A 19,775-nucleotide genomic window follows, 5' to 3' on the forward strand; every position below is an offset into this window, starting at 1 on the left:
ATCCCTGGGGGGGTCTGGGGCAGATACCTTTGAGCTTTTCACAGTACCCTCTCTTCCAAATCAGAACACCAGACCTCTTGGTACAGGCCTTTCCCGAGAATCTTTCCAAAGCAAACGCATCCAAGAATGTAAGCCAACAGAGCTCCCTGCTCTGAGGAACTCCATACCTGCTGGGATCGCCTCTTCTGAGTATACTGTAACCACAATTGGAAACACTTGCGTAGCAATGTTATTCTGAAATGAAACACATAACACCAAGGTAACTGCCCTCCCACTTTCAGGTTTCAGGTTTTCAGAATTTTGTTTTGATTTTAAGGAAGGTAAATCTGGGCATAGGTACCTCTTGAGTGGTAAAGGCACCCCAGGGGTTTCATTCTAAGGGAAATAAGAACCTGTTTTCTGTCATGAAATCTGCCAAACCCCCACCTCGACTTTGGACTGTGGCTTGCCCCCAAAATTTGACAACTTTCTTGTAAAGGTAATTAGACCACCAAGCACAGTGTCTCTGGAACTCAGGTAATATGTATGAAATCCCCCAAATATCCTGAATTTTCTGATTTTACGGCCAAACTCTGGGGCCTGTTTAGGACCACCTGGGTCTGTGACATGCTTTCACACAGTGATACTGAGAGTGAGAACCACATTCAGCTTTATAAACCAGGATTTAGAATAATGATACATCCTGACAACTCCAAATTGACTCAGTTAAATATTGTGATTCTCACTGACTCATTAAAAAGTGCCCCAAAATTATACCTACAACTATGCAAAATAAGTTAATTATACTCTTGGGAGAGGGTTTACCGAACATTTCTTTTCTTTCTTTTTTTTTTTTTAATTTTATTTTTGGCTGCATTGTGTCCGCATTGCTATGTGCGGGCTTTCTCTAGTTGCTGCGAGCAGGGGCCTCTCTTCATCGTGGTGCTCTGGCTTCTCATTGCGGTGGCTTCTCTTGTTGCGGAGCTCAGGCTCTAGGCGCATGGGCTTCAGTAGCTGTTGCCCACGGGATCAGTAGCTGTGGCTCGCGGGCTCTAGACCGCAGGCTCAGCAGTTGTGGCTCACGGGCCCATGCTCTGAGGCATGTGGGATCTTCCCGGACCAGGGCCTGACCCGTGACCCCTGCATTGGCAGGCAGATTCCCAACCACTGCGCCACCAGGGAAGCACTATCGAACATTTCTTGCAGCAAGAAAGTGAACAGTGGTTCCCTCTGAATAGTAAGACTAAGGGGTCGAAGGAAGGGGTCCAGGCATACTTTATTTTTAACTTTCTACTTCTTTCCTATATATTCTGAGTTTTTCTTGTGGACATGTGGTGCTTTTATTTATTTTAACTGAATGATTAACTCTAAAAAATTGAGGACACACTCTACACCCTCCAAGACCAAGCCACAAACACCCACTTGCCTGGGCCGTCTCTGTAACACTATCAATGCCTACATTCCACGATGGAACGTCACTAACATCTGAAAACTGAGGCAGTGGTAGCCGAGCACCAGCACAAACATCCTCATTCTACCTCCCATCCCATCAACCAAAAGGAAAAGGCAAGCTCAGGAACATTGGTTTACAGCAGGGCCTTTCTCAATCTGCCGCAGTAACACTGAGGGTGATGATGACTCCTGGAGACCAGCCAGTCAGTCACAACGGGCCCCTGGGGAGCCTGAAGGCCACAGTCCCTACCTGTAGTGGTCCCAGGCAGCACACAGGAAGGGGAGCTGCTCACTTTCCTCCCTCTGTTCAATCTGAGACTGCCAGAGGTTCCAGAACCTGTGCAGTAGCTGCAGCAAAACAGGAAGGAAACAGAAGTTGATTAAGGCAAAAGGTAAAATGATCTCTCTTGACCCATTAGTTAGCAAATCTGTAACTCCAGAAGACTGTAAGCTCCCCCAAAGCAGTAATTACCTCAATTTGGAGCACCCAACATATAAAAGATTTGCAAAATAATTATGGCCAAGCAATATGGAATTATTCTGGGCCAACATAAAAGGCAAAAAGCTGGATCTACCAAATCTATGTAAATCAGAATGAAGAAGGTATTCCTAATCTGGGCCCCATGGAAGACAAAGCCATTTTAGAAGTTAAAACTGATCTTATCACCTACTACTGCCTATAAAGTAGTCTTGCCAAAAAGTGTTTAACTTCAATCCAATCAAGCCCTTAGATCTAACTTCTAGTTTATAAGAGCTACACAGGAAAAAGGAAAATCAAATGACGTCAGAATGAAACAGAAAATTGGAGAATATGGAAGACTGTACAAAATAATTGGCATTCCTTTTCAAAAGGTTAATGTTATTAAGAAAGATAGTGTACGTTATGCTAAGTGAAATAAGCCAATCACAAAAGGGCAAATACTGTAAATATGAGGTACCTAGAACAGTCAAATTCAAAGAGACAGAAAGGAGAATGGTGGTTGCCAGGGGCTGGGGGAGGAGAAGGAGAATGGGAGTTATTGTTTAATTCACAGAGTTTCAGTTTTGCAAGATGAAAAAGGTTCTGGACGTGGATAATGGTGATGGTTGCACAATAATGTGAATGTGCTTAATGCCACTGAACTGTACACTTAAAAACGGTTAAGATGATAAATTCTGTGTATTTTACAATTAAAAAATAAACATGTTAAACAAAAGAAGTGGGGGTGGGGGGACTCTTATTGACTAAGAGTCTTAAGAGACATAACCAAATGTAGAGTGAGCCATCAATCCTTAATTGAATCCTGGTTTTAATAAAACAGCTATAAAGACATTTTGGGGGCAACTGGGGAAATTTGAATATGGGTTGGGTATTGGTTAATATTAGAGCATTACTGTTCATTTTGTTAGGGATGATAATGATACTGTGGTTATGCAGGAAAATGTTCTTACTTTTGGGCAATGCATACTGAAATGTTTAGGTGTAAAAGTGTCATAATGTCTGTAATTTACTTTGAAATGATTTGGGAAAAAAGAGCAAATATTAACAATTGTTGAATTTAGATGGTAAAATAGAGGTTTATTACACTATTCTTTATATTTTTCTGTATGCTTGAACATTTTCACAATTAGAATGCCCCTTTCTCCTACACTCAGAAACACAATCTACAGGGGGAGATAGAATGTTTGTTGCCCTCAGGTAAGTTTAACCACTAAAGACAACAGACTCACAGTGCAAACATAACCAAAGCCTCCTGGAATGCAAAACTTAAAGTGTATTCCCTAGGTCAAGGTTGGAATCCACAGTCCCTGACCTCTGATTCAACTATCAATTTTTTTAGCAAACAGATAAAAAAATGGGATTAAACAAGAGAAGAATAAGAGTTTCTCTAGCCTCTGGCATAGATTACTAAAGAAAATGGACACTAAGGATTTGGCGTCTAAAGGTCTGAACAAACCTCTAAGCACAAAGGTTAAAAGAAAAAGAGAATGGCCATCAGAAGAGGTGCCTTGATACAGAAGCGGACTCTCACCGTGACATCATGTTGCTGGTGAGCAAGATTCTTTCTTATTCGTTGGAGATGGGCACGGGCCACATTGTCTTTTAGGGCTCTAAAGCAAAAGTGCTGTGAAAAGAAGAATGGACACAAATCAGTGGTGTGTCTGTAACAATAAGAGCAATGCCCAAGAGGGTGGCAAGAAGCTCAGTAGTAGCTGTTCACAGCTGCTCCCATGTCCCAGAGAGTGTTTCTCTGTTTTGAGATTCAACTGAGAGCCTGATACAAGCCAGCCTGCACAGTAGACACTTAATAAATAGCTGTGGGACCACTCCCTGCTGTCCACAGATACTGCACAGGAACAAACACACCCGCACCTCTGACCAGGAGAGGTCCCTGTGACCCAGATGGAAACACCAGACAAAGGTCAAAACATCAACTCTGCCTCTCAGAAAAGAGACAGACTTCCAGCCTGTGGTGGGTTTTTTTTTTTTTTTTTTTGCCATGTGGGGTCAATGTGTATGCTTACACAATTATAAATGCAGTTTTGTAAGAGTAAAATAGAAGGGAGAGAAGGAATTTTGAGAGAAGGTGACTGGCGGTGGGGGTGGGGGTGAGGTAGAGGCAGGACATGCTGGCCTGGCTCCAGCTCTGTCAAAAATGCCTCATGTGTGACTAAGCAAAGCACATTCCCCCACAGCCTGGCTTCAGTTTTCTGAGACAGAAGTGAAGCAACTAGGGCTTTTCATATCGTGCTCTGTGGACCCCCAGAGGCTCCTGAAAGTGTTCGGATGCCACCTCATGTGGTGAGGGTGGGGAAGAGCAGCCGGTAGAACAGACACTACTCCCCAGACCTAGCTTTGTCCACAGCATCTCTACTTTGATTGATTTCGAAGACTAGGTTTCCACCACTTAAAAAGGGGGTCTGCCATGTAGAACACCCCAGGACTAGATCACTTCTAAGGCTCCTCTGCAGCCCCAAAACCCTCTGATCCCACACCATCACCATCTCTGATCCAAAATGAAAATAGGGACATGACAATGAAGGGAGGCTTCATGATGGAAGCCATCCACACAACCAGATGCACTTAAGGAGCATGACATGGGCCAGGTCCCCCAGGAATGGCTGCCTGAGCAAGGCTGTAGCGCCCTTACCAGCAAGGCTCGCCTGTGGTGCTCTTCTGCCACCTTCCGCTGCACAGCTGTCTCTGCACACAGCAGCACGTCTACCAGAGTTAAGGCTTCTTGTCTCAACAAGGTTCCACCCCAGCCCAGAGTGATCCTAGTGACCCATCTGAAGGGTCCCGGCTGCAGGAGATGATGGGCATGCCAGGTGGGCTGGTGTCCGCCTCTGTCTCCCCCTGACAACCCAGGGAAGAAAGAACTAAGGGGAACCATGTGAGTTACTTATCTGCCTTTCTCCCCTCTCATGCCCATTTCATGAGAGGCAAAAATAGTTGAGATAAACTGCCACCAGTTTGAGTAAACATTTCAAAATCTAAGCAGAACCTGCTCCAAGTTCTCCTGCATTCTGTTTTGGCATCACAATCCAGTCAGAAGTTTGTGCTAAAAACCTTGGAGTTATTTTCAAACCTTTTCTCCTCCCACCCCTTCCATCTTCTCAACTGCCAAGTCCATCTGCTGCCCCCCTAGGTCTCCCCGGTTCTGTCCCCACCCCCAGCACCGTGCAGTACACTTGACTTGGTCCCCCTGTGCCAGCTTTGCTGCTACCATCGAGCTTTAGCCTTTCTAAAGTACAGATCTGCTGCATCACTTCTCTTCTCAAAAACCTGCAGAGGATCCCCAGCGCCACTGGGATTAAGCCCAAATTCCTGACCACTGCACACAAGGGCCCTACAAGCCGGTCCCCAGCCTGCATCTACCTGCCCTCCATACCCCACAACTCACTGCAGACCCCGGTCATCACCCCTGGCTGCTCTTCCTCACCTACACCTGCATAAATGCCACTCCTTACACCTGAACCACCCTTCCCGACCTCCCTGTTGGGAGAATGTGTCATCCCCCAAGGCTTAAATTCAGCTCAAACATCACCTCCTCGGCTAGATCTCCACAGTAGCCCTAGCAGGACTTGATACAAACTTTTATGATAGCACTTATCACGCCACATTACAAAGACTGGTTTTCATGTCTACTTTCCCCACTAGACAATGAGCTACTGTTAGTCTCTAAGTTTCCCTGTATTCCAGAATTTAGGCAGGAGTTTAAAACAAAGCAAGAGTTCAGTGAACAAATAAAAGTGTGGGTGAACACCCAAGGCGGTCCAAATCCCACACCTGGGCACGTATTGCAGCAGGGGCAGTGATTAAGAAGGTGCACTGGAGTCAAAAGCCTGGCTCTGCCAATGAGTTTGAAAATCACTTAGCACCCCCCAACCTGTTCCCTCATCTGTAAAATGGAGACGGTGAGACCTACTCCACAGGGTTGCTATGAGGATTAATGAGATAATGCAAAATGTCTGCACACAGTAAACAGCTCAATGAATGGAAGCTAGGATCATAATGACAGGGCCATCAAGGACAGATGGCTTTCTGAAAAAGCAATGAAATGAAACAAATCTGAAACAGAAATGAAATGAAGCAGAAATGGCTGTGGCTATTTCTACCATCTAATGGGTAGAAAAAAGCAATGAAATGATAACAAAATCAGGGCAGTGGCAATGCCTCTGAGGGGGAGGAAAGGGAATGTAGTCAGGGAGGAGCAGACTGGGGTGTGAGCAATGTTCTAATTTTTTGAGTTGTGCTCATTTTACCATTATTCTTTAGACTATAAATGTTTGTTATATGCACTCTTTTGTATGAATATTCCCAAAATGAAACAAAATATTTTAAAAAGAAGTCAACAGAGATCCGAATTGTCTTAAACTGCTGGGTAACTACTTCCTATGTATCTCCTGACTCTTGTCTTATAGGCTGGTGAGCTCTTGCTGTTCTTGCTGTACAGACAGGGCTGGGTGGTGCAAAGGATACAGTGTTTCCAGTGAATAAAGGCCCTCCGCAGCACCATCCTCCTGGCCAGCCCCTCTACCCGCTCGTGGTGGATGTACAAGCTCTCCCTCCGCTTCCAGGCCCACCGCCAATCACAGAAGTGTGTCTGGAGCACAATGACGCAGTGGAATCCCTCAGCCATCTCTGCAACAGAGAAAATAGCTTAAGTGCTGCCCCCTCAAGGTTGGGCGATGAGCTGGAAGCACCTTTAAGACAGGATGAAACCCACTACTGGCAGGCATCAGGGCTTCAAGGCTGCTTGAAGAACGTTAGAATAAAAGGTGTTTTCTTGTTTTTTTTTTTTTTTTTTCGGCCGTGCCATGCAGCATGTGGGATCTTAGTTCCCCCACCAGGGATCAAACCCATGCCCCCTGCACTGGAAGCGCGAGTCTTAACCACTGGACTGCCAGGGAAGTCCCAGAATAAAAGGTTTTTAAACACGGGAGGAATCCCTTAGCTGTCAGTGTATCTCTTCTCTCCCAGCAAAGAGAAAAGGGTTCTATCAAAGGGCTGAGGCTCCTAGTTAGCTACTGAGGAGCAGTAATGGCGACTGCTGCTTTCAAAGAAGACTCCATTTCACTTTTGCCTCTTTATCAGTGTTTCCCGGATGGGATTTCAGGGTCTGAGTCAATGACACACAACTTGGTCAACATGCTGTCAAAGGCTTTTGTGAGCTTTCAGCCAGGCTGCTACAGGCTGCCAGCTCCATCTCCTTTTAAGACTAATTAGCAACTGGCCTGATGAGCTTAAGTCCAGCAAGTGGAAGGGAACTGGTCCTGCAATGAGAATGCCATAACTGGAGGCATGTTAGTCGGCAGCTCATCATTAAATAGCTTCATGCCTTCAACTTCCAGGCTTGGGCAACCAGACAGGTGGTCCCCCGTCACTATTTTCACACAGACACATTCCCTCTCCCAAGAGACAGTGTAGGCAGCCTAGGAGGTCCCACAGGGAGGCCTAGGGTAAGCAGGAGAGCCTAACCCTGTGGCCAGCACAGTGTTCAACTCACTGCTCTGTGGGCTCAAGAAACTGAAGTACAAAAAGTACCTACGATCATGACCTATTTATCATTACTTCTGACCTCTCTCGGGGAAATAAAACCATCAGAATAGTGTTCAAAAGCTCAACATCATAAATCACATGCATCTGCATAACTGAGGACAAACAACCCAAATATCTATTAATACAAGAATGGCTAGGGACTTCCCTGGCGATCCAGTGGTTAGGATTCTGCGCTTCCACTGCATGGGGCATGGGTTCGATCCCTGGTTGGGGAACTAAGATCCTGCAAGATGCACAGCGAGGCCAAAAAAAAAAAAAATAAGGTAAGCCCCTCTCCTGTAAAATACAATCATTTAAAAACTAACATTTATTCAGAACACTTAAAGACACAGGAAAGTATTGATTAGTTGTGTGAAAAAAAAAGCAAGATACAGCCTAGATGGGAGAGGAGTCTAGGGGAGAATGGATACATACATGTATATGTATGGCTGAGTCTCTTTGCTGTGCACCTGAAACTATCACAACATTGTTAATCGGATATACTCCAATATAAAATAAAAAGTTAAAAATAAAGATACAAAATTGTGTGTATCATACTAATCATAATAATCACAGTATTTATAGCATAATTAAAATCCTATTGAATTAAATATTGATTAAAAAACAGAAGGAAATATCTTAACTGTGAATTGAGGATGATTTATCTTCCTCCTCAAACTCCTTTTTGAAAATCTGTGGTGTAACATGGTTATATCTCCCCTTAATAAGTTACCACCCTATTGGCAGTAACAGGCAACAGGAGAGTGGGCACTCTGACCAACCCTCTGTCCCTGGAGCTCAGGACTTCCTGCTCACCTTTCCGCTGCCTCTTCTCTCTGCGCACCTGCAGGTATTCCAGCCAGGCCCTCAGGGCTCTCCACTGTTGCCAGTGCTGATGGTGTTTCACTGCGGAGACCATCTTCTGCCTCTCCCTCCAGACATGCAGAAGCTGTTCCTGCCACCGTGACCAAGCCTGAAAACCAGAGAAAAGACAACAGTCAATGGAAGCAGGAAAACAGAGGTGAAGTACTGGTGAGGGAAAAGAGAAACACACACACTGGAAAGGCTAAAATTAGATACACACACAGGAAAGGCTAAAAAGGAGGGGAAATTCCCAAGGAGAATCGTAAGTGATGGGAGTCTGGGGTGAAAACATCTTTAAGAAGGGTATTCTCTGCTTCCAAAAAGTAATTTTTTTTTGGATTAAGAAGGGGGAAAAAAAAGGACTAATAAAATCAATGCATATACAAGAAGCAGGGACAATCCAAGGGGTGATATAATTAATTCAGATTGGGGATAGGAGAGGAGGGTCTGCCTTTTCTTTCAAAGTGGGAGGAAGCCTACGGTCAAGAGGCCCTTTCTCAGGGACGTTAGTCTCCAAGACGTGGACCTACAGTAACTGAGGGTCTACAGAAGGATTCCCTTAAGATGATCCATAAATGCACACCCTTGGGAAAGTCTTCGTGCACACTCAACAAAACGCATGCCCTACTTTGAAGGTGACTGTCATAGATGACTTGATACCTTCTCTTATACCTTATACCTTTTTTTTTGGTTCTGTTTTGTTTTGTTTTGTTTTTTGCGGTACATGGGCCTCTCACTGTTGTGGCCTCTCCCGTTGCGGAGCACAGGCTCCGGACGCGCAGGCTCAGCGGCCATGGCTCACGGGCCCAGCCGCTCCGTGGCATGTGGGATCTTCCCAGACCGGGGCATGAACCCGTGTCCCCTGCATCGGCAGGCAGACTCTCAACCACTGCACCACCAGGGAAGCCCCCCCACCCCCCCGTTTATACCTTTTTAAACCTATAACACCTCTTCCCCTTTCCTTCCTCTCAGCTGAATACCATTTTTCCTATTTCACCAAGAAAATAAAAGCAATCAAAAGACAATTTTCTCAAGCTCCCACACGTCCCCCACCTGCCAACAGGCTCTGCCTTCTCTCCTGTTGCTCTGGATAAATTGTCCACTCTCCCATCACAGGTTACCCCTGCCATGCATACAGCCCATCATCTTCTCAAGTTTATCACTCTGGCAATTCCCCCCACTCCCTTCTGCATCATCAGTTTCCACTCTCTACTAGATTTTTAAAATCAGCATTCGAGTGTGTTGTTATTTCTCCCTTAGGGGATGTGACAACCAAAAGCAATGGGTGACCTTTGATTGTACCCTGCACCTGACACTAAAAGAGCAACAATATACAGCTGCAATACGAACTGTATTCTAGATATTGCTATATCAACATTACATTTCTTAGATATGACTGATATTGTGGTTATATAGAAGAACATCCTTATTTTTAGGAGATATGAGCTTAAGTATTTAGGGTAAACTTTATGTCTGCAACTTTAAAGCAACTCAGAAAATGTAAAAAATATACCGATACACTTGAGAGAAAGCAAATGTGGAAAGATGTTAAGGATGGGTTAAACTAGTGAAGAGAACCCAGAATCCACCTTTTCTGTGATTTGTTATTTGTCAAAATTAAAAAGTTGGGGATGAAAGATTATTGTCACACAAATACTTCCTGAAGGGAATAAATCAGTGATCCTCAAACCAACCACCGAACACCCCTCTCTAGACCACTATGCCACCCAGCTAACACCCAAGTGCTTTCCTTTCCAAACTCTTCAAAAGGGCTCTCTACCTTTCTCATTTCTCGTCTAAGCTGGTTTTCTTGAATCCTCTCCCCATCGGGTTCACTGAAACTGCTCTTATCAAGGGCATCAATGACCTCCACGTGGCTCAATCCGAAGGCCAAATCTCAGTCCTCACCTGCCCTGGCCTGCCAGAAGCACGTGACACAGCTCATCACACCTGCCTCCACCCGGCTTCCAGTATACCTTGGCCTCTCCTCTGTTCCTGCCGCTGATTCCCATCACTTCACCGGACAGGCTCAGTTCCACTGGCTATACCCATTCCCTTTGTGCTTTCACCTAGTCTCATGGCTCTAAATGTCATCTGCATGCTGAGGACTCCCAACTTTACATCTCAGGTTTGGACTCATCCTCAAGACTCCACACATATATCCAGCTGCCTCCCTGACACCCCCTCGTGGACATTTGGAGGGCCCATCAGGCTGAAGATACGGAGCTCAGAATGGAGCTCCTCCTAATCTTTCCCTACAAATCTGCCTCTCCCTCCAACACCCCCATTTCAGTAAATAGCAACTCCATTGTTCCAATTACTTAGGCCAAAAACCTGGGAGTCCTCTTAGACTTTTTCTCTAACACTTCACATCTTAACTATCCACTAGCAAATCCTGTCGGCAATACCTTCAAAACATACCCAGAATCCAAAACCATCTTCCTATCATCCTTGTCCAGAATCTCTCGTGGAACTTTGTAATCGCTTCCTAACTGTCCTCCCTGCTTTTATCCTTGATTTTCTGAGGTCTGTTCTTAACACAACAGCCAGAATTGTACTTTCTCATTTGTTGTGGTTATGTCACTTAAATCTCTCCATCTTATATGACAATTTCCCTCCCTGCCTTTTTTCTCTTCATGCTACCAATTTGTTAGAGAAACCAGGTCATGTACGCTATAAACTGTCCCACGTTTTAGATTTGTCCAATTGTCTCCTCCAGATGTCTCTAACTTGTCCCTCTGATCCCTGTATTTCCCATGAACTGATAGTCAGATTCATGTTTGGCTTGGTGGGAGTCATGTTCAAATTTTAGGCAAGAACATGTCTCAAGTGCTGCTGGGTACTTCCTGTTACATCACATTGTGGTTGGCTGCCATAGTTTTAGCAATGCCAAGACTGTTCCAGTGGCTTCAGATGGCGTTAATCTGATTCCTCCCTTATATTTCCCTGTTGTCTTTCCTCTGGGTGATTGCTGCCTAGATCCATTTTCTCACTGGGGTGGCAATTTTATAATTCTAATACTCCTGCGTTTATTAACTGAAATTCTATAAAGAAGCCTTACTCTCTCATTAACCCTCTCGTTTTTCAAAGATTAGTTTGTATAGGAAAGGCAGGATAAATGCTTGACTTTGGCCTTCATTAATTTCCAAAGAGTTGAATTAATGCTCTAACAACCCAAAATTGTGACCAATGAGCTTTTTTTTCTCATTATGAATGCATGAATTTTTACATATTTGATGTTTTCAATCCACAGCAGTCATTATTCTTTTTGATGCTCAAATTGTTCTATCTTAAGCCTATGGGAGTCCTTCTGACACAACCCCATTAACCTCTGTTAATTTCCTCATACTCCTGCACACTATCTCCTAGGCTTATGATGTCTATTTCCTGCTCTATACCTGGAATCAGCCATTTCTCCAAAAAGCCTCAGTTCCCTTTAGTGGGAAACAGAAGAGACCACAACTTGGGCACTGGGGATGCTAGAAGCAGTGCCAGTAACAAAGCATTTAAGTCTTTTCAGTAAATAGAGTTAGAAATTCACTATTTTAGAGGAAAAAAAACCATGAGTCCATACTGATATTGACATTTCCAATTTCAGATAACAGGGCTTTTGTTTAATTTCTGATTTTGTACCTGTAATCTTTCCTTTTACACTGAAAATCATGCTTCCTAATGACACAGACATAGTTATTTGCTTTATCTTACTGTAACAGATTCAACCCAACAATCCAAACCTGCTACTTACAATAAGACCACTGAATGCAATTTTAGATCTCTTAGTAGTTCTTTGTGTCCTTAGAACACATCCCACTCGGGATGAACAGCCAAAATATTGTATTTTAAAGTAATTCTTTTCTCTTTGTAGTCATTGCTACAAACTTGGTATGTTTGTTTCAGCGTGTTCTAAAATCCTAGGGATTGGTTCTTTTCCTTTTTGATTAATTTTTTGTTTTTAATTATATCAAATATTTACATGGTTCCAAAGTTAAACCTATGTAACAAAGTAAATTCACAGAAGTACTTTGTTCCCTCCCTTCCCCCATAGGTAACCACTTTTCCTTAGTTTTTGGTTTATTTTTCCATTGTTTCTTCTTGAAAACAGAACACACACACACACACACACACACACACACACACACACTCTCTCTCTCTCTCTCTCTCTCTCACTCCCTCTCTCTCTCTCTCCCTTTCTCTCATATCTCTCTCTCTCTCTCCCTTCCTTCCTCAAAAGGCAGCACACGATGAACCAGAGGGAGCCTGTTAAGAGGTGGGGTGTGATCACATCACTCCTCCTCTCAAAGCCAGTAGCTTCCCCCTCCCCTGGAAAAAGAGCCAAAGCCTTTATGGGCACAGCCTGCAGAGCCTTACTATTACATCTGCCTCCTTGTCACCTCATGGCCTAATCTTTCCTACTCTCCCTCTCACGCCCATCAATAGATCACAAGCTACGTCAAGTTCACGGGTGGGGTGACTCAATATCACAAACATGACAATTTTCTCCAATCTAATGTAAAAAGTCAGTGTACTATAATAAAAAATCCTAGTAGGCTTTGTTGTGGAACTTGACGAGTTGATCCTAAAATTAATAAGAGTAAAGAACAACTGCCAAGACAATTTTTAAAAAGAACAAGAATAAAGAAGATCTCTTTCCACATATGAAAACTTAAGAGCTATACAGTAAGATCAGGAGTAGTAATGAACAGTTAGCATTTACTGAGGATTTCCATACTCAAAGCATTGCTCTAAGCATATTACATGTATCACTACACTTAATCCTCAACAATCCTATGAGGTAGGTACCATTATTATTTACTTACAGATAAGAAATATAAGGTGGGGTGGTGGTGGGATGAATTGGGAGACTGGGATTGACATATATATACTAATATGTATAACCTGCTGTATAAAAAAAATAAAATTAAAAAATAAAATGCAATAAAAACCAAAATGCAATATTAAAAAAAAAAAGAAGTCAAGGTACAGGGAGATTAGGTAACTCATTAAAAAAGGCACAAAGCTAATAGGTAATGGCAGCAGAATTTCCACCTGGGCAGTCTAACTAGAGAACCTCTGTTCTTTCCTACCTGCTTCATTAAATCATAATCAAAACAGTGTGTACTGGCTCACAGATAGACAAATAGACCAATGGAATACAGAGCCCAGAATAGACCCATGAACAAATGGGACGTTGCTCTATAATGGAGGTGGACTAATAGTCAGTATAAAAAAGATAAAGGATGAACTAACCAGTAAACAGTGCTGCAGAAATTATCCATAAGGAAAATGACAAACTAGTACCCTGTTACACACAATTTATAAAATTAAACCCAAGATGGGTTAAAGACCAAACCATAAGATACAAGAATTAGGTACACTGAAAATAATAACACTTGTATGAAAAAAACCCCACCATAAACAAAGCAAAAAAACAGGCTATGGACTAGAAGAAAATACTTGCAATGTACCTAATAGTCAAAAGATTAGTAAGCAGAATGTATGACAATGTCCACAGAGCAGAAAAAGGCAAATAACCCAACAGAAAAAAAGGAGTGAGGGATAGTAACAAGCTGAAAAACAGAAACTCAAATGGCAAACAAGCGTCTGAAAAGATGCTGGGCTTCATTAGGAATCAGCGAAATGTAAATTAAAGCAACAAGGAATTACCACTTCAGACCTATCAAACTGGTGAAAATGACCAAGTCTGACAATGCAAAGCGCTGATGAGGCCAAAAGAAATGGGAACTGAAATTTTAGCACATAAACTGGCACAGCACTGGAGCAAATAGGTGATGCTTGATAAGGATGACGAGATGATACCCAAAGAAGTTTCACTTCCAGGAACAAGAGAAACTCAGACTCTTGCACAGGGATCTGTGTTTAAGAGTGCTGTCTGCCACATTGTTTGTAATTGTAAAAAACATAATCAGAAGGAATCAACAGGTCAGCAGCACTGAGCAGGTAAATTGAGCCTTATTCAGTACAAAGGCATATTATAGGTAGTTAACAGATCTCTATGTATCAACATGGATAAACCTCAAAAATACACTGTTGCATTAAAAAAAAAGCAAGCTGCAAAGTAAATGTACAGTATGACACCATTCATAAGTTTCCTAACAACACAAAGTCAGAACACTTATTCTTTTTTTTTTAAAATTATTTATTTATTTATGGCTGTGTTGGGTCTTTGTTTCTGTGCAAGGGCTTTCTCCAGTTGTGGCAAGCAGGGGCCACTCTTCATCGCAGTGCGTGGGCCTCTCACCATCGCGGCCTCTCCTGCTGCGGAGCACAGGCTCCAGACGCGCAGGCTCAGAAGTTGTGGCTCACGGGCCTAGCTGCTCTGCGGCATGTGGGATCCTCCCAGACCAGGGCTCGAACCTGTGTCCCCTGCATTGGCAGGTAGACTCCCAACCACTGTGCCACCAGGGAAGTCCAGAACACTTATTCTTTATGTATATGTATGCACACATTTTTACAAGTGCAAAAGAACACAAGAAAATGGGGACTTCAGTATCAGGGTACAGGTTATTGCTAAGGAGGAAAGGTGGCGGAAGGAAGGAAGTGGGGGGCTTGAACTGTGAATTTAATTACATTAAATTCTGGGGCAAGTATGGAAAATGCTAATACCTTTTAAACCTGTATGTTGGGTACTTGGATATCTTTTAATATTTTTAATAAATGTTTTATATTTAATGTTTTTATTTTTGAAGTACATAATTTAATTTTTTAAAATTTTACATATCTCATGACGTCTGCCCTGCTTAGTTCAGAGATGCTGTGAGGATTAAGAGAATGACTTAAATTTAAGTTCTTGGTAAATCATATGGTACTTATCAGGCACAAGGATTTTATTTACAATCTGCACTATAAAATTTGCCTTAGAGTCTCATATAGTGTGGTCCGTATCAGTGTTATCTTGATTGCTCACGTTTTTCATTGGATTTGATTCTGAATGACTCTCGGCTGTCTTCTAAGTTAAATCTAACCTCAAGCAATGAAAACCTGCTATCACTAAAAATATTCATTCAAATCTGTTGTTGCAAGCTTTGAAGGCAACAGTAAAAAAGGAATTCTAAAAGTGTTCTGAGCAATAGCAGCACCAGGAGAACGAGTTTATAGGTTCTCAAAGTGACTATCTGAAAGGGACGATAGCTGAAGTCCATCAGTGACAGAAAACCAGCCTCATTATGTTCCTATGCTTCTGGCATTTTCACATTCATAGCTCCCTCTCCCTCCTGAAAGCACAAGTCTACTGAGGACAAGGCAGCATGATAGTTAAAAGAACAGCTTTGCACTTTTCAGGCTGCCTCAGTTCAAATACTGGCTCTGACCTTTGCTAGGTGCATGACCCTCATTTGAGTTATTTAACCTATAATAATACGGGATTTAAAAAGTAATTTTGAAAATTGAGATAACACATATAAAGCACTTAGTCCAGCACCTAGGACTGTAAGACCACAATAAATACTATTACTGCTCCTGCTGTTCTTGTTACCGTTATTATCACTGGCAAGAACTATGTCTATTTCCTTGCTACTGCTTCAGAAGACCTTATGAGTTCAGAGGTCAGCAAATTTTTTTCTTAAAGGGTCAGATAATACTTTTTTTAGGCTTTGCAGGCCACATGGTCTCTGTTGCAACTACTCAACTTTACCGTTGTAGCCTGAAAGCAGCTTAGACAATACATAAATGAACAGGTGTAACTGCGTCCCAATAAAACTTTATTTACAACAACAATCAGCTGGCCAAATCTGATCCATGGGCAAGTTTGCTGACCCCAATCTATGCTGTCTGCATATGATCTCCATATACTGCATATTCTTCCATGGATGATACAAAATGTTGTCAGATTAAAAAGCTATTACTCCTACAGGGACTTCCCTGGTGGTGCAGTGGTTAAGAATCCGCCTGCCAATGCAGGGGACACAGGTTCGAGCCCTGGTCCGGGAAGATCCCACATGCCACGGAGCAACTAAGCACATGTGCCACGGCTACCGAGCCTGAGCTCTAGAGCCCACGAGCCACAACTACTGAGCCCATGTGCCACAACTACTGAAGCCTGCGTGCCTAGAGCCTGTGCTCTGCAACAAGAGAAGCCACCACAATGAGAAGCCCGCTCACTGCAATGAAGAGTAGCCCCTGCTCGCTGCAACTAGAGAAAGCCTGTGCACAAAAACAAAGACCCAACACAGCCAAAAATAAATCAATAAATAAATGGAAAAAAGAAGTTATTACTCCTACAATATAGTAACACGCACTTCTTTTTCTCCTCCTCCCTGTTCTATTCTCTATGACTGACTTGGCAGCCCTATAAGTACCCAGGAGACACTAAAAAGTGACTGAAGTTCAGAAAGCTTATCAAAGGCCATAAAAAAGCTTCACCACAGCATACGTTTGGTACAGATGTTAAGCCTTTATAACTGACCAAAAGCTAGTGGCTTTCCCAAAAGGAACTCTAAGAAATAAGCAAAATTATATGAAAAACCCAGGTTTTCTTTTCAGTCTTAGTTTCTTTTCTGCCCTCGTTTTCTAATTTGCTGTAGGAAAAGAGTAATGAGGAAATAAAGACTATACTACTGTTTCTTTTAACATATTTATAATTAATTCATAAATCCCGTTCCGGCTCCACAATTAACAGGAGCTCTCTAAAGATTACTGGAAATCACATCTAGCATATTCCTTCCAGCGGCCTCTGTCTGTTGAAGAGTCCAGCCTTCCAAGTTGCCTCGCACCCCACTTCCATCCCTTGAGCTGCAGGGAGGGCCCAGCAGAGAGGCAGCAGCATGACGGTCAGCTTTCTGCTTGGGAGTCCGACCCCACCTGCCCAAGCTCCCATTGTGGGTATGGTGGCTGACGACGTGGACAGAGGACACCAAAGCCCGAGTCTGCTGGACTCACCTGCAGCTGGAGGCTCTGGGCCCTGTGCTTCACAGCCGAGGCATGGAGGGCACGGCCCAGGTGAACCTGTCCCAGTTGCCATCTCCACGTGCTCCACCACACCCTGTCAGAGAGCAAATCAAAGATGGGACCAGTCAGAGCAAGGCCAGCCAGAAAAGAGAAGGGCAGTGAGGGCTGGGCCTCAGACCCTGAGCTCAAGTCCCTCTCCCTAAACAGCCAAGAAACAGTTCTAGAGCTGCCAGTTAAGGGTTGGAAACGGATGGTTCCTAAGGTCAGATCCAGCCTTAGACACTACAGACACGCTCTGAAACTGAGCTTTTAAGACACTGCCATTTGGGACACCAGAGGACCACTGGGAACAATGCACAGTGGAATCAGTCCCATTATAAAGCAGCTCATTGCTACACACACCTGGCTTTCAGAGTGGACTAACTCACCCTCCAATGTGTGGACAATGCTGCTGAGATGCAGTGCAAGGCAGCAGTTAAGAGCATGAGCTTTGGCATCAGAGAGATGGGTGGGTGAGCCCTAGTTCTGCTAATTACAACTTATACAGTAAGTCTCAGAAAGGTTGAGTAACTTGCCTGAGCTCATATATCTTAATCTGTGCAATAACAGTATTTCATAGTTTATGGTAAGGATTAAATGAGACACTTTACATTAAAAAATTAACACACACAGAAACTTAACACAGGGTTTTCTAGTAAGTACTCAATTAGTGTTACTTATGATTTGGTGAAAACCTGATCTCAATGTTGAACAAGTTATCAATAAATATTTATTAGGTATCAATTATGTTCAAAACATTGTTTTGGGTTTTTTTTTAAATACTTATTTATTTGGCTGATTGGGTCTTAGTTGCGGCGCGCGAGCTTCTGTCTAGTTGTGGCGCGCGGGCTCCAGAGCGTGTGGTTTTAGTTGCCCCGCGGAATGTGGGATCTTAGTTCCCCAACCGGGGATCAAACCCACGTCCCCTGCATTGGAAGGCAGATTCTTAACCACTGGACTACCAGGGAAATCCCCAAAACATTGTTTTAAGGTGGGTTTTTATGCTGGTTTTCCAGTAGCATAAAGCAAAGCTGAGGTAAAGTGAACGCTGCTGATCTGTAGGGCAATGGAACACACTCACCACAAAGTACTCCGCTGTCTAAACTCCAGGGCAGTGGTCTGCATCCGAAGTTTGGTCCTACGAAAAACCACGTAGATCAACCAGGACTTCCAGGCCTGTCGCATCTTTCGTTTTGCATCTAGATGGCACCAAAGAGATTTTCAAAATGGGGCTGGGGGAGATGGATCACTCTGGGTTAAGACAAAAGTTCAAAAGCTCTGACATCCCTCCTTTGAATATCTAAATTCCTCCAGTCTTCTAGTGCCCTCTGCTGGAAAACTTGTGAAGCTCTACAAAATTAATAAGGATGCAGGATGTGAAGAATGGTTATATAAGTGATAACATTTACAAAACTTTTAAAGGAAAATCAGTGTACTGCACTGTTCAGAAATCTTTTATTTTAAAAGTCCTTATTTTTTTTAGAGTTATATTCTGCAATATTTACACAAGAAATAACAGAGGAAGCAGAGAAGTGAATGTGGATATGGATATATGTGAGTCAATAATTATTGGAAGCTGGATGATGGGTACACGGAAGTTCATTATTCTACCTTTCCATTTTGTAGATATTTTTAAACTTCCATAATATAAAGTTAAAGAAGTCATGTTATAAAATTTGCTGTTTGAAACAATAATTGCAAAGTAGAATAAACAAGACAAAAGGAAAGGATACTATCTGTATCTGTTTGAGAAACAGAATAAGAAGGACCAGTAATGATCCTGGAGGAAAGAGAATTTACTAAATATGGGAGGCACAAAAGTCCATAGGTCTCCCTTTGTGGTAAACTCCATTTTCATTATGAAAGTCATCACTGACGACATAAGTTTCTTTTCTTTTTAGAACACAAAGGAGAAAATAAAATTATGTAAAACATTTTGAGGACATTCTCCAAAATGTGGTCAGGATGACTAGAGCTATACTTTATATTTCATAGTTGTTGACAAGTCAAGTCAAAATATGAAAAAGAATTTAACATGCAGCTTCTTTGGGCCCACCTCAGACCTCATGAATCAGCACATCTCAGGCAACAAGGACTAGTATGGTGCTGTAGCTTAGAGTTTAGGCTCCTGAGTAAGATAAGCTGGGCCTGAGTACTGACCTTGTCACTGAGCTAAGTAACCTCACACCAGTTCCTCATCTGCAAAATGGTGCTTCCCTTCAAGGTATGTTTGCAAAGAGTAAACGAGATTATCTATAAAAAGAAGAAAATAAATCCAAGGAGATAAAAGAAGAGGTACTTATAATATTCTGGGGAAAGAGATGAGGCTTAATCTCAGGCATTGGCAAAGAAAAGATGAGTGTAAGGGACACCTCAGGGAGGCATGTTTTAAGAGAAGATAACTAAATGCTGTTACGACGAAGCCATTCGTAAGTAAGGTTTCTTGCTTAGCTAGGAAAAGTAGGAAGAGCAGGTCTAAACGGGGAGCAGTGGACAAGCTGTACTGGGGACTTGC

The 19,775-nt window shown here is 42.9% G+C and overlaps 1 protein-coding gene across 20 annotated transcripts in view; it reads right to left on the reverse strand.

The window, feature by feature from the left end:
• Positions 1-19,775, reverse strand: part of SFI1 (SFI1 centrin binding protein) — an 83,164-nt gene that overhangs the window by 27,239 nt on the left and 36,150 nt on the right. For 17 of the 20 annotated variants that reach the window (XM_033412840.2, XM_033412839.2, XM_033412844.2 and 14 more), the window contains 8 exons: positions 18,342-18,459; positions 17,213-17,315; positions 8,270-8,426; positions 6,395-6,556; positions 4,563-4,633; positions 3,444-3,536; positions 1,682-1,779; positions 168-234 (listed from right to left, as the gene is read on the reverse strand). In XM_033412840.2, coding sequence (XP_033268731.2) covers positions 168-234; positions 1,682-1,779; positions 3,444-3,536; positions 4,563-4,633; positions 6,395-6,556; positions 8,270-8,426; positions 17,213-17,315; positions 18,342-18,459 — 869 coding nt within the window. Of the gene's footprint in view, positions 1-167; positions 235-1,681; positions 1,780-3,443; positions 3,537-4,562; positions 4,634-6,394; positions 6,557-8,269; positions 8,427-17,212; positions 17,316-18,341; positions 18,460-19,420; positions 19,514-19,775 lie in introns of all 20 variants that reach the window. The other 3 variants (XM_033412857.2, XM_033412858.2, XM_049698041.1) reach the window with 3 other exon arrangements.

The sequence above is a fragment of the Orcinus orca genome, chromosome 15, assembly GCF_937001465.1.
Source record: "Orcinus orca chromosome 15, mOrcOrc1.1, whole genome shotgun sequence".
NCBI classification, from domain to species: domain Eukaryota; kingdom Metazoa; phylum Chordata; class Mammalia; order Artiodactyla; family Delphinidae; genus Orcinus; species Orcinus orca.